At 40.3% G+C, this 15811-nt stretch overlaps 1 protein-coding gene across 1 annotated transcript in view; it reads right to left on the minus strand.

Moving 5' to 3' along the window:
* Positions 1 to 15811, minus strand: part of LOC106936505 (mitogen-activated protein kinase kinase kinase 11-like) — a 63572-nt gene that overhangs the window by 28826 nt on the left and 18935 nt on the right. The window contains exons 2-5 of the mRNA XM_015017601.1: positions 11125 to 11305; positions 6711 to 6859; positions 5718 to 5893; positions 2709 to 2955 (exon numbers count right to left, since the gene is read on the minus strand). Coding sequence (XP_014873087.1) covers positions 2709 to 2955; positions 5718 to 5893; positions 6711 to 6859; positions 11125 to 11305 — 753 coding nt within the window. The remainder of the gene's footprint in view (positions 1 to 2708; positions 2956 to 5717; positions 5894 to 6710; positions 6860 to 11124; positions 11306 to 15811) is intronic.

Genomic DNA, 15811 nt, shown 5'->3' on the forward strand with positions numbered 1-15811 from the left:
TTTTCTTTTAAAAACCAAAATTTAATTAAAAAATTTAAAAAACTGCAGGAAAACCCCCACCAAAAATGAAAAAAAAAAAAAAAAAAAAAAAAAAAAAAAAAAAAACCTCATCCAAGAGCCGGAGTCAATTAACTAGTGAGGCACAACAGTTTGTTAACAGCAAGAAGCAGCAATTCAAGACGCTGTGGGTTTTTGGATAGAAATCATAACTGAAAGACTTGTTGCTATTCTTAAATAATGTAAAAATAATAATTTACTGCCAACAAATACCAAGCTATGTTGTACTTAGTTTACTAAGTAGTTGGTGGAGTAAATGGTAAAAGGCGCTTTATCCAATCATTTTTGACCACTCAAAGCGCTTTACATTACAGTCACATTCACCCATTCGCACTCACAAACGCTCACACATTTATACACCGATACGAAGATCGGTAGGCAATTTGGGTTTAAGTGCCTTACCCAAGGGCACATCAACATCAGGTAGGAGGAACCTACAACCTTCCGATCGCAAGACGACTACTCTACCCACACAGCCACAGTCGCCCCAATTTATTTTTAAAGTTTTTAAAGCCAATTTAAAAGCTGCCTGGTAAAAAAAATATAAGTATTCTGAAGGTAAAAAGTTTGGATTCAAATATGTTCACATCCAGTTTCAGGGCTCCTGTCCTGAGACCTTCAGATTGAGGAAGTTCATTCATTAAGAGGGTTTATTTGCTCTGACTCATGTTCGTCATTATATTCATTGAAACAATTATTCACAAAGCAGACCAGAAATCCAACAATTACTGGAGTGAATTCAAGCGTCGCGACTAACTGTTATTTTCCTGTGGATACCTTCAACATGTAGTAATAAGAGGGATCGAGACAAATATGAAAAACAAGCTGCACAAAGCAGCAAAAAATGAAATAATGTTACTCTGTAAAAGAGAAATGAAATTAGTTACAAAACAAAAGGTCAAGAGAAGATGGTAGAAACAGTGTTGGCATAATGTGGAAAATTGACCATATGATTATGATTTGGTCATTCTGGGTTAAAGAATATATTATTTAAATTGGGGAAACATGCTACAGGGAAACGTGACTTCTGTTTTTGAGATGAGACAGTGGAGCACATTTTATAGTTCTGCACCACATATAATGTTGAGAGAATGGGACTGGGACGTAATTTAAGATAGTAAATACCAGCTGGACGTGCCGGAACCTTTGGACTAAGTCTGTAGTTCAAAAATGTTGCTATTTTTTGTTACAGTACCTAACAATTAAATGCATTTAAAACATTTTTGAGAATACATAAAACTACATACAGTTTCACATGTTGTGTTTGAAACGAATTACTTTAAGTCAAAAGTGCAAGAGGAACACAAGCAGAACAAACGCACAACAACAACAAGTGCCACGGACAGGAAATGAAAAAGCGAAAATAATAAAAGGGTTCAGCGCGATACGGCTCGCAGGAAAACAAAAACACCGACTTTAGGGGAAGGGAAGGTATCTAAAAAGAAAGAGCCAAAGGCATTGACTGGAAGCGGCAAAGTGAGAGAGGCCAGTATGTCTATGGACAGGAAGTGTTGAGGCGTGGTTGGCTCACGCTCCCCTCTCATCAACCCCTACACCCCCACCCACCACCACCACCGCCGCCACTGCCGCATCACCGCCCTGCTGCTGCCGCTGTTGCTGGGAAAAGGGCTGACCACGACACACAAACACACCGACAGGCACACACAGACGGTGCATTTACGCATGCATGCTCGGCCCAAAATACACTCAGACTCGCATTGAAGCACTGGATGGGAACTGCTGTTGGCTGCGTGACTCTGCCACAGCAGAGGACACATCAGCCGAGGCGGTCAGGTGAGAATACGGGAGAAAACTAGGGGTGCGCCGATAAATCGGCCCCAGATTTCCTTCATTTTGGGAGACCAGTGATCGGCCGATACTTAAAAATGAAGTCGATCTTACCCACCAATCTTATCTGCGTGAGCAAAGGTATAAACATCAACCACTGTCTTCTTTTGCCCTGGCGTGACAGAGGTTTGACTGACGGACCTAATTGTCTGTGGTTAACAATAGTCACCCCACTGTTGCCAACTCAGCAACTTTCTTGGTACAATTTGTAACATTTCAGACAAAAAAATGACTATTGGCCAAAATTGAAATTGGTAGGTCAGGGTTCCTTAAAGATCAGTAGTCGGCCTGAAAACAGCAATCGATGAACCCAGTGTGATATAAGCCTGGCGGGCCTCCAGGCTTTACTTGGCTAAACATTGTTTGATCATTTTAAATAGGGTTTTTTATAGAACAAGTAACAGTGACAGTAAGGACGGATTAAGCCAGGTTTATAGTTGAAGCACTGATCTGGGCACGAAGGGGTGCGCACCAATCACACCATCCCTGCACCTGCTCATGCGCTTCTGAACTTTTGTAACTTTTTAACATTTATTAACACAAAAACACGTTGGGCTGCTGGTGGACAGCTCTAATGCCCTTAGCACTGGGCTTAGCAAGGTTTCTAGAGAAAACCGCTGCTCAAAGCGATCAACGCATTGTCGGGACAGTCATGGTTTCTAATCATGACCGCTCACCAGATCAACGCTTAGACATGTCAGACAAGCAACTAAAAACCTTATTTGCAGTGTGATTCAAAGTTTGAAGCTTGTCTGAATAAAACCGAGCTCTAAAAGCCAAAAAGCACACGGAGACGGAAATACCTTGTGGCATGCTGATCTTCTCGCCGTTCTTGCTCTTGAGCTTGTGCTTCTTGAAGGTGCCCTTGCGCTTCTTGACGTTGGGCTTCTCCTGGTTCTGGTTCAGGTGGAGGATGAGGAGGCTGAGCTCGCGTTCGAACACGTCCTGCTCCCACTGGGCCAGCTGCTGCTCGCGCTGCCGCAGGAACTCTTCGTGGGACTTCTGCTCCAGGGCCGCTCGCTTCAGCTCCTCTTCGCGGCACCGCAGCTCCTGATGGAGGAGGAAACGCATTGCCGCATCGTTAGGGGCATTCTGCAGGCTATACAGCTTCAGGAGGGCAATGGGCACGCACTGGATTTTATTTAGGGGCATCAGTGTAATGCCACACTTCCAAAGTTGTCTGAAAGTAACATCATTTTGCTTCACATTTATACACCGATTTAGGCCCCTGTCTAACTGCCCTGTTGGTGTAGTTTTTCCCGTATTTATATGTTGAATGTCACCTTGAATTATTTGTGGAAAATTCACCTTTTGTGGATTTTGTCTGTAGGGCATATCTAAAAACATTTTTAAAAAAGCTGAAATAACTAGCCGTAAAGCTACTTGATGCGCTATTAGCCAATGTTTGCTAAGCAGCTAAATGCTAAGTTCAGTATCTTTACTTTACTTTAACAGTTCAATGTTATTTTTATTGGTGCCTCAATATGTTTTATTTGTATAATATTCATTTTAGAAATGTTTTATTTATTTTTTTTACGTTCAGTACTTTTTCTTTGTACTCCGGCAGCCAAGCAACAATATTTCATTGCCAAATTCACAATTTAATAGACATAGTTTCACTAAAGAGCACACAATAACATATATTTACTTCTAGGAGCTTACACTACACATGGTGTACCTCTATGGATATACATTTACTTTACAAGTACCACTGACATAGCTTGAATAAGATTTAACTTCATAATGTTGCCCAGCTTTTCATCATTACTCTTCCCCAGACCAGAGAAAACAACAAGTAAAGCTTTTAAACTCTTTCTACCTCTCCTTCTGGACTACTGTTGTTAGGAACGGTCTGAAAAACAACCTGAGCTCCCAATAAACAACGGCTTTACAGCCTCCAATATATCCAGAGGTAACGTGTGTTCTTCATAAAGCCCAGCAACAACTTTACCGGCTTAAATCGGAGCTAGCTTTTGCTCGATGGCGCTCACATTAAAATGCCAGCTCAGAGGAGCAGAAATATGCGCCGTTCCCCCAGTAAACGTTCAAGGCGAGGCCCGTTAAACACCAGTCCGAGAGCTCGCGCAGAGGCCATCATTTTTAGGTTTCATTTGATGTTTTCAGCTCAAAATACAACAAATAACCGACGCTTCAATCATGAGAAGAGCTGCCTGTCTCGAAGGAGTCGTGTGACTTACCAAAACATCTGTATAAAAAGAAACGGTGGAGCTGAAAAGGGAATGTAGTAAAAGAAGAAAATAATAAAAGGTTTGATATGTGAACCGTAATATGGCTGACACTTCTGTCCTGACAGAGAAAGTCCAGTAGGACTTTCAGGTTTCAACACATGGAAATAAAATATTTCCACAACTGAAGAGAATATTGTCAATAGAAAGGCAGCAAGTTTATTACCAAAATGATATAAGCTGCAAGAACACATTTGTAGATTCTAATCAGGTTTTGTCCCATTACTTGATATTTACACTAAAATATTTCCTGTAGCAGACTTTTTAAACCAAGGGTCTCATTTTTTCAGTCTTCCTCAGAGAGTCTGATTGATATGATTGATTTCAGCACATATAAATATACTCTCATCAACAAACTGCATTTTTGTACTACATATTTAGGCTTAGCTGGGGTCTCAGTAGGGCTGCTAGTAATGACAGTGATGTGACCTGCAATAAGTAGGAAACTCAAAAATGTTAATGTCTTTCTACTTCAGGTACACGAGTAACTCCTCCAAAGTGCTTGCTGTACTAATAAGATTAATTAATTAATAATTAATAAGAGTGCCCCTTTGACTGTTATACTGCAGTTCTTATTTTGAACAGTAGATGGCATTTCAGGCAAAATCTGCTCAAATTCAATAACAGGCAGTAGAGGAAGAGTCTCTACAGGAAATGCATTGCTAATGCTGACTACAAAGTTTGGCCTACAAAATGTTAGGCCAAACTTTTCGTTAAAAAGTAACAAAATGTTACTTTTTAACTATTTTTACTAGGGTTTTTTCTGGGGGTTTTTATGCATAATTTTGTGGTAAATATTCAGCCATAAAATCAACATATGGCTGAACACATTATTTGCTGAACACATGTGCTTCTGTCACGACATCCTGGAATGGAAAGTATACACCAGGTAACATAAAAATTAATAAGGCCGGATATGGCAACTATCCACCATATTGTTTTAGTCATTTATATGTAGGAATCCAGAAAAAATTCTAGATTGTGAATCAATGTGCCTAATCCAGAAGGGCAGATCTAATCAGTCCAATTCTATACTTCATATCCTGAGTGATGTCATGCCTTATTATTTATCCTACATCCATTTAGAGTTCCTAATTGCACTTTCTGTACCATTTAAAAAGGTTTGTTACAGTTTATTTTTACATGTCTGACTAAGGTAGAACACCTATTGTTTTTATCAGTTTCAGTTTCTTTATTATTTATTTTTACATTAGCTGTTCTGATCCTAACTGCACTGACTGAACAAATTAAAATTGTGTTGTTTTTACAAGTTTGACCAAGCTTGTGAAGTTGTTGATGGGTTTAAGTTCTTTACTGGTGCGGTAACGCAGTACATTTACGTCTGTGTTTAAAATAACAAAAATAAACTTTTTTAGTCATTTCAGCACTGCTTTTTGTATCGTATCAGAATCGAACGATACTAAACCTCAGATATCAGTATCGGTATTGAAAGTAGAAAAAATGGATTGGTGCCTTCAAAAGGCCAACCGTTCTTCCCCTCATTATGATGTGCCATCAGCTAATGTGTCAGCTAGGCGCTAGCTGAAGTCTCAGCCAACCTCTTACCTTCTCTTTGGCCCGCAGTTCGTCAAACATGTCCTGGATCTCCAGCTTCCAGTCATCCTGTAGCGAGTGGAACGACTCCTGCGGCATCTCCTCCTTCACCTGCTGCTCCAGGGCGGTCAGCTGCGTCAGGATGGAGCCGAAGTCGGGCCGTCGGTGAGGGTCCTGGTCCCAGCATTCTGTCACACACAGACAGGCAAGCGTGTCCGTAACAAACTGTATCGCACATTAATGCCCAGAAGACAAACAGAAACGCCGATAACCCTGAGAACACCAGATCTGTGTTTGACCTCGGCTCGTTGCAGCTGCCTCCTGAAGACGGTAGAGAGAACCTGACAGATTCAGTAGTTCCCAGAACGGTTTCACTTCTTTTCCTCCAGAAATGAGGAAGTCGCTCACTCATAACGCTTCGACTCAGCAGCCATCAGATCGGATTTTTACGACTTAAATTAGGCCCGGTGACTCACTGAGACGGCTGGTTCTGCACCGGAGAATGTTTAATGGAGATCCTGCCGTGCCTGTGACTTTTATTTACATGCGATCCAGGCGTTTATGCCAGCCGATTCCACGGATAAGCTGATCTCTTATTGAGAGGGTTCCGCCTAATTAACTTGCTTCGGGGGAGTTTGGCATCATTTGCTGTAAAACTTTGGGCACGGTAATAATAAAACAAATCCATTAATTAAACAATCATCTGGGGGCAAACAGTGACTTAGGGTTGTTGTTTTTTTTTCTTCAATAAAGAAAGATGAAAAATAAAGTATAAAAAAGTATATTATACCAAAATATTCAAGTATTTTTTCTGTTAAACAAGAGAAGAAAAAATTGCACAAGACATATCCAGAACACACTTCCTCTTATTTAAAAAGAAACACTTTGAATAATCTGTTTTCTCTCTTTTAAGTGCAGCTTTGTGGAAATGACAAAAAAAAAATTATTATGTGATTGCTGCAATGATGAATCAATCTCAAACAACCAAACGGGAAAAAAGCCCACCTGACATGAGCTGAGCGAAGGGTTCGGGGCAGGTGGAAGGGATGGGCAGGGTCAGCTTGTTGACGGCGACTCCATAGGCGACGGCAAGACCATCAATCCCTCTGTAGGGGGCCTCCCCTGTTAGCAGCTCCCACAGCAGGACACCGTAGCTGGAAATGGGAAAAAAAGTAAACTACAGTTTGCTCAGAAGAAAGATGGACCATAAAAAGAAATTTAAAAAAAAGCAGAAAGGGTGCACTGATTGCAGGTTTCTGGCTGATTGACAATTACGAGGTTCAGATTTTGGCTGATACGGTTTTGGGGTTATTTTTGTCTGAAATGTTGCTAAATATAGTAGGTAAGATCAGTGGATAAGATCAGTTTTACATGCAATCGGCCGATTACTGATCTCCCAAAATTAAGAAAATCTGGGCTGATTTATCAGTGCACCACAAAAGAAAAGAGCAAAACTCACAAGAATTGTAGAAAATATCTCCTTCAAAAATTCTTAGTTATAAAACAGATATTTGTAGAGTCGTAGAGAGATTAATTCTCTCTCTTTCATCTTTGTTGTTCTGATGGAGGCCTCAGATCCTGACACTTTTTGATGTAAGCAAAACCTATTAAAATCAAAAAATATTCTGCATATTTTATTGTGAAGCATTTATATAATTGTGAAGTGGAAGAAAATGTTCTTTGGAAATAAAAAAAAACTAAAAAAGAAAAAGTGGCATTGTTTTCACTTCTAATACCACTAAATAAATAAGATAAATAATAAAATAAATGTGAAATTATATACAACTTCTTTTTTTATCTCAGATTTTCAATAAAATAATTTACATTTTTCACATTTTCTTTTTCCAAAATTCCCCCTCCCTTTTCTTATTCTTTTTTTTTTTTTAACCAGAACTTTAACATTACCTAGTTTCTGTAAATAAACATTAATAAAGACGTTTCATGAACATCCGATAAATTATAATCCCACTGTAGCACATAAAGGCCACAGGGAAAGGCAAAACGAGTCCTTGGAAAATCCCGCTCGACAACAATTCCAGCGCAACAGGAAGAGCCTGTGACCCGATAAATACTACGGCTGAAACAGGAAGTGAGGTTGTAGTCCATGGTGTTCATGGAGTGGGAGGAGACTGGCGGATGTAATACGACTCCTGGTTCAATGACTACAGTGCTTCTATCTTGAAAGAGAAACTGCTGAAAGATAAGATGAAAAAAAAGAAAAAAACGATAGGCTGACCGTTCTCCACACAAACAAAGCTCTAAATGAGGAAGCAGCTGACTCACGCTCAGACCTGACCCACTCAGAGCCAAAACAAACTGTAGGATTGGTTCTTATTAAAGAGAAAAATAACAGAAAAATACAACAAATAGACAAGTGACATAAGAAACTAATTAAGTGTTTAAAAAAAGGCTGCAGCTTACTTAATTTGTAAAGATGTTTACATGAATAATGACTAATGGCATTATTGAGAAAGCATTTAAAAGCATTAAAACCTCTCTACTATTTTAGGCATCATCTGTGTCATATTTATAGGTCTATTCCCTTTTTAACAGTACATCTTAAGTGGTTATTTAGGTTATTTAGACTGTTAGCTTCTGTGGTGTGCCGAAACAGTTTCCGGGATATTTGATGTTTGGCCAATTAAAATAGGCAGTTAGAAGCACCTTTAGAAAACTTTTAGATGTTAAGGTATTACAGTCATCGGCAAATTCTAAGGGTCCACTGTGTAACAAATGGCAATTGTCATCGCAACATCATCAGTGTGTGCAGTATTTAAATCTCAAAGGCTTGCATGAGCGCAGAACATTTCAATCGTCGGTATATTTGTTGACAATGTATTCAACCAGCTGGACACACACCAGCTTATTCACGTATGATTTTATTTGTGTTTCTTATTTAATGGAAACACTGCAATTGCGAAATTGTGGGGGGTTTTCCTTTTCCCCCCCAACATTAGCAGAAAATACACAAAGTTTTGTGCACATTTGTAATGGAAACGCGGCCATTGTGAGAGAATCTGATCACTGATCACGTGTAAACAAACGTGTTACGGTTTCACTGAAAACCAGCTCAGTGTAAACAAGGCTTTATGTTTTAAGTGGCAGAGATACAACAGTTCACATAGAGAAAGAAAAAACTAATTTTCATCAGCATCCCAATTAAACATTTTCCTGATATCACGATGCCCTGAAGAGGTTGAACCAAACCTGCAGTCAAATGGAGCAATCAGTCACTAAAAACAGAATATGAGTTACACCTAACTATTCAATGACGGTGTGACACAGCATCTATTTTAGTCCCAAGCAGCACACAATCTGATAACAGCATAGACACTGGGCTCGCTCTTGTGCAACCATGATAAAACCCTGTCATGACAAACTGATGCAATGGAGCATCATGCTGGATGAACCACATGCTTACAAAGCGCCAACAAGTCACGCATGATGAACACAAACAGACAAACAGGGGGAGTTTCTTTTTTTGTTTTTTGAGCGCACACAAAGGCTTCAGCACTGTGTCTTCAGAAGACGAAGCGTGGCGTAGAGGACTTGGATCACCCACACCGTCAATTAGCCCTCGGCCGGCCCTGACTGAGCGCGCTCTGTGGGCCCCGCTGTGAGGAGAGCACAGGGCCGCCGCCTTTTTGTTTTTAATTTAGTCCCTTAATTACAACTTCCACATGCTGTGTGACTGCGCAGAAAGAAAGAAAGAAGAAGAAGAAAGAAAAAAAAAAAAAAACGGCCTCGTCGGCTCGCACCCAGAGGCGACCGTCGGGTTCCGCTCCAAAAATCTGGAGACGAGCAGCCGAGGACAGATGAGAAAGAATAAGAGAACAAAGATCGGCCTTCGTTTTTTTGTTTTTTTTTCCCCAAAGAAAGGCTGTTTCTTACTTTGCTCTGCAAATGCAGACGCGTCGCCCCGTTCTCTCGCTCTTCGTGTTAAGACAGCAAGAAAGAAACAGTGGATAAACTAAAAGAAAATGGGGTAAAACTGTAAACTTATACTAATTAGGGGTTTTCTTTGATAGCTCCAGCACATCGAGATTCTGCTTAGACGTTCATTTGAATGTGTCCCAAGAAAGCACAGAGAGGATAGGGTGACAATTAAAGCAAAGCATATGAAAGTAGAAGTTTAATCTCGGCAAACAAATCTTGAGAATGACTCATCGATTTACAAAACTACAAATCTTTCTTCATACTGCCAAGATGAAGACTTTGTGTTTACGTCCATCCAGATTCCAGTTCTAAAACACCACTTTAAGAAATCTCAGTCATTACGATAAACCCTAAAACCATAATCAGGGGATTCCGGTTATAGTGTGTAGATGTGGCTCCACACACACACACATACGCACACACCAACACTAAGCTATTCCCAGATAAAGGGCCGCGGTCAGGTCTGGTGTGAGGCCTCCTTCTCTGTCTATAGCAGAGACAATGGGACAGTGTGCAGTACACATGTCTCACAACAAAGCACAGAGCAGGCCTTTGAAGGGAACGCCGTCACATGGTCACGGTGGCCTTGTTGCAATCCATCACCCTGCCTCTCCTTCTCTTCATCAACAAGTCTCCAATTACAACTTCTATCTTTTTTTTTTCTCCTCCTACCAAACCACCAACTCCACTCTACAGATGATTGAAAACCGTCTGTTGGAAAACAAACGAAAACTTGCAAGCCCCTTCGACACTTCTGCAAAAGTTGCTGGGACATGCTAGCATACGCCTCGCAAAAAGTATACAAAGTATCCATTGGAAATTAAACATTTTTAAAATGTTTGTCAAACTACAAACACAAAACGTGAAAACCCACCAGGCTAATGCTAGGTTAATAACTGCGCCTCTGCACAGCAGCGCCAGCGCCTCTGAACTTTTGTTAATTTTTGGGAGAATACTGCACCAACGCACACATGAACTATAAAAGCCACAATACTTTTAAAAGCACAGTTATATAACTCAGTCTGCACTGTAAGAACACAAAATCTTACCAGGTACTTTTGGTTTAGTTTTTAGTGCAAATATCTTAGAACACATTAAATAAGACAAAACTAACTAATAACTTTTTAGCAAGATATTGGAGCTTATTTTAACTCAGTACTTCCTTAACGTTCATGAATACGAACTAGTACCACTGGCAGTTTACTTCACTTTTGGGAATAAAAAAAAAAGTAAAGTTCCAGTAGAACTTGTACATCATCAATATTACAAAAAATATTTTGATAAAGCAAACTGCTATTATCTTTCTGAAAAGTTGTTAGTTATGTCTTATGTCAAGTGTACCAAGATATTTGGACAATAAAATGGTGTCCTTAAGCCTGAAAGTCTCCTACATTCTTCCTGTCATTAAGCCAAAGTATAACATAAAATTCCTCCCCAAGAGGAGTGGATGTGATGTTTCAACCATAAGTGTGACCATGCTCACCTCCAAACATCGCTGCCCTTGGAGAAGGTGGAGGACTTGATGACCTCCGGGGCCATCCAGGCGTAGGTTCCGGCCGTGCTCATCTTTGTGGTCTTGTGCCACTCCCTCGCCAGGCCAAAGTCAGTGATCTTCAACGTCAGCCCCTCCATGCATTCGTTCTCTATGGGCTGAGCCAGCAGGACTGCAGAACGCCAGGACGGGTAGGTAGGAAAAGGAAGGAAGGGAAAAAAAAATGGTTTGTGTTAGACAGAGGCATCGTGATCTTACATTTTGATAAAACAACTTCAGAGTGATTTTGTCCCACAACAGCAGATAAAAATCAAATCTGGCTGAGATTATCCTTCAGAACAAGGATTCTCGGTTTCTTTCTCACTTCCTCTTCTTTTCAGCCCACTATGATCCAGTCACACACATTTAAGCAATTCCTGCGTCACACTTCACTTTCCTGTTGTAAATATATTCGTCTTCGCCCGCCAAAACTCGTCAGCGCTCCTGTACATGGAGCGAGGTGCTTCCATTGTAAGCATTGAAAATACAATGCTTACAATGCTATGCTAGCCACACAAAGAGGAAAAACATATTCAAAATTAACTTGCAGAATTCAGAAGATTTCTGGATTATAAATATTTTTATTTACATATGGACACTGGGCAGTACGGGCAGTGAATTTAATTCCATTGTTTTGTGTTGTGTATTGCAATGACCATAAAAAGGATGTCATTACAAAATTACCCATTTATTTTTGGCTGTAAATCTATGATTTCATGCTGTCAAAACCTTGCAACCTTAAGTTTCTGAAAATAAAACTTAACGATAGCAAAGCAATTTTATTTAAAAACAACCACAGCTGCACATAACAGCAACTATTAAGATATGACATAAAAGATTAAACAACAAATCAAGCAAACAAGGTCACACAAAGTCTCATCACCGTTTGAATGCCAAAGAATTTTAAAAAATTGGTTTTAGGAAGAATTTTAAAAGCAGAATAAAAAAACTCTCTTCATTAAAATTATTATATCACAGTTGAGGCCTTGTCCACCGTCAGCTAATCAACCAACTTTGATTAACAGGGTTTTTTTTTTTTTAAGTTTAAGAAAATTCAGATTATGCACTACGTTCTGATGAATAAATGGGAATAATCTTGTAATGCATTCATTTTAAAAACCTCTATCATCAACAACACTTATTTTCCTTTAAAAAAAACATATTTAAAAAAATCATAAAACCAGTCAAAGTAATAATAGCAGGTCAGAAAAAGAAAATTTTAATTTCTATTGATCATTGTATTATTTTTGGGGTTTATTCTGTTCCCATGTTTGGTCCATGATGTTTCCAGTCCCTACAATATGCTTCAAAGAGACAATGTCAAGATGATATTCTCAGAGGTTAGCCTTTTTTTTAAGCAATCACAATAAAAAGATGGCTCTTGTTAAAAACTAAATGTGTCTAACATTGACAGCTGTTTTAACCCAGAAAGTGCTCCGACTACTTGGGCTCAGAAGGTTTTGCTGCCTGGACAGATCTGGCTGTTTGGGCTTAGAAAGCTTCAATACTACGGACAAGCTTTAAAACTCTCAGCTCGTTGAATAAAGACTCACAAAAAAGACCCTCAAACACAGGGTTTTCTCTTAAGCAACAGTTATTTTGAAACTCTGGGAGAGATAAGGACGGTGTTGAAGAATTCATCCCAAAGGACAAAATGATAGATTTAGAAGGAGAGCACAAATACGAATGTCAACATTACAATCAGGATCCTTGACCTGGGTCTGCTTTGCACTAGAAACTGATGACTGAGTCATAGTTAATAAATTAAAACTTTAGGTGCAAAGCTACAAGCTAAGGTCTAAACTTAGTAAGATTAAGCGTGTTTTCCTAAAGCAACCCACACTGTGTGTGTGGGGGGCGGGGCTTGGGGGTTAGTGGCAGGTCAGGATCACTGATCTGCTTGTTTCCTTATGCAGCCTGTTGCCAAGTGGCCCTTTACAACAACTACTTTAATGACTCAGAACATACTGTATCCGATTTCCGGTAAGCTTCGTAGCACTGAACTGGCGTGTTAACATACGTCATGGACAAAAAGTGGGTAAAATTTAAATCTCCAACAGAGTCCATGCCTCCAGTAAGCAATCATTTCTCAATAACAGAGCTCAGACCCTCTGTACGAAGCAAAACATAGAACAAGGGGCTCCTTTTCACCAGACTAACACAACAGCATTAAAAACTGTAAATCTGCAACCATCATGATCCATGTTTAGTCAACTGTCAGCTTGTCCAACACCAAAGCAAGCAAAGGGACGCAGAGCTGATCCTTGATGTTCTGCCTCCTACAGCACGCCTGTCTCACGCCTCTTATGCGTGTCCTGCACCACAATAAAACTTCTCTGCCACTACAGACCTCCTCATGCAATATCACAACTCCTCCATTGGCACCCGGTCATACACTTTCTATACATCAACAAGATCTAAAATCTTGTCTGACAAGATCCAAGATCAACAAGATCCAGCTCCCTCTGGCCTTCTCTGTACTTCTACATCAACAGCCCTAAAGCAAAAGTTGCATCTGTAGTTCTCTTTCAGAGGCAATGTTTGCCTTACGGATTGCTTTTCAATGTCAGTAAAAAATATCCTACAGGAGACTTGTCCTTAAAGATGTGCCGATGATCAGTGTTGTGCAGTCTTGACAGGGCAAGTCTCAGTAGAGAGAGTCTAATGCTGAGGACGGCGGTTGCTGCTCGACAGTGACGCTGGATCACATGTCTCAGAGCGAGCGAGCGAGTGGCAGTGGTGTCTTTCTTCCTCTTTGCTGACAGACCGGTCATCGTTCAGGGCACGACTTGCTGTCAAACTCACGGAGGAGAAGCAGCAAAGAAAAGTATCACTCATTATAGGGAAGTAGGACTCCAGCTATTTGGAGTCACTTTCCGACTTCCTGCACTTGGCGCCTTTCCCCGCTCCTCCTTCCCTCCCTCCCGTCCCCCACCATTTAGACCTCAATGGAAAAAAAAAAGAAATCGATTTTGTCCAGACTCTCTTCACACATTAATATGAGTTTCATCTTTTCTCGTTGCATCTCTCGGACTCCCTTTGTGTCCCTTTGTCAGACATCCTGTGCTGCGCCTTGTAGCCCAGAGGCAGAGACTTTGACGTCACAAAGGAATGCATCACAAGAAGTTGTGTTGTCTGCTGTGTTTGTGGGAGCTTTGAGAGGCGATGAAGAGACTTGGGTCTTTCACAATCTAATTTCAAGGCCAATTTATGCACCCTGCCCAGCTGAAGGTGCAAAGGCGGAAGATTAATGAAGGCTTTCAGTCAGAATAAATCAAGATCTTCTGGTAGAGGGGATGGGAAAAAAAGAAAAGAGGTCTTGATCGTTTAATTCCCATTTGCATCCCCCTTTACATCGGAGTCATGGGTTCTATTGCCCGCTGATTGGGTTGGGGGAGTACTAAACAGAGTCACCCCACCACCCAGCTTCCACCACAACCCTCGCTTGCCAGGCTGTGTCATGGATTTTGGCCAATTGGAGTGGCAACACTATACATTAAAAACTGAAAGACATCTTTTTTAAGCCTCACCCAGTGTTTTCTGAACTTTGAGCATATAACAAGTTATGTTATTTTTGTAAACACGTGTTAGGAGAGGTCACATGAGTCCAGAGAGACTGACAGGAAGAGATCAGGATGTCAAAGACTGATCACCCAACTGTTGTTTCCTTACAACATCCGGAGGGGGTAAATTTTATTAAAAAAAGAACACTCCTCAGTACACTGTAAAGATGGCTTGATGCGGTTCTGACTGTGAAAAAAGTATGTTTTGGTTGGGTTTTTTATGATAAATTAGGACTTAAAATGTTTGTCCGAATAAAAGAAAATCATTGAAGTGAAATCTCTGAGCCCATCTTTCCTTGAAATAAAGAGATTGAGAGACAAAAGGAAAATTCAGTTTATTTTCTTTCTTATTAGAAAGTCATAAATGACAAATAAGCACTTTCCACTTTACGATTTTTAGCCAAGTTACCAAAATTTGGAAACCAGAACCATCTTTTTAAATGTTAACAAGCTGGTATTGTTTTGTGCATGGATGCTTTTCAGCTGAACTGCAGATTCAACTCTTTACAGTACCACCATTCAAAGCAATTGATCTCAATGACTGAGTCTAAGGAGATCAACTCGTTTACTGCTGTGAACGTTTCTAGGAAGTCGTTTACAGTGGCCCAGTGTGTGAGAAAAAGATGCAGCTGAAGAGTTGAGCATGAGTGCACACTGACAAAAAGAAGAAAAAGTGAAGACCAAACCCCAGAGGTGCACTCTGGTGAGACAGCTGAAGCATCAAAAACGACAGTCGTCCAGTGACTCTAGCAGTACATCCAAGTCTAATCATAAAGTCTCATTAGAGGTGAGAAAGAATCCTCTTATGCTCATCTGTCATTCTGTTCAGTAATATAAAAGCTTGTAAAAAAAAAAAAAAAAAAAAAGACTACCATTGATGCATCTTAAAAGCGATCCTAAAACACGTGGTCTACCTGGTCTCCAAACTGACACGCATGCTTCTGCAACATCCGCGTGCAGCCAAGAGGAGAAGCAAAACACACGCAAGAGAGAGAGAGAGAGAGAGAGAGAGAGAGAGAGAGAGAGAGAGAGAGAGAGAGAGCGAGCGAGCGAGAGCGCAACAACACCCCCACACA

The sequence above is a fragment of the Poecilia latipinna genome, unplaced genomic scaffold (genome assembly GCF_001443285.1).
Source record: "Poecilia latipinna isolate Pla-1442-1.1 unplaced genomic scaffold, P_latipinna-1.0 Scaffold6, whole genome shotgun sequence".
NCBI classification, from domain to species: Eukaryota; Metazoa; Chordata; class Actinopteri; order Cyprinodontiformes; family Poeciliidae; genus Poecilia; species Poecilia latipinna.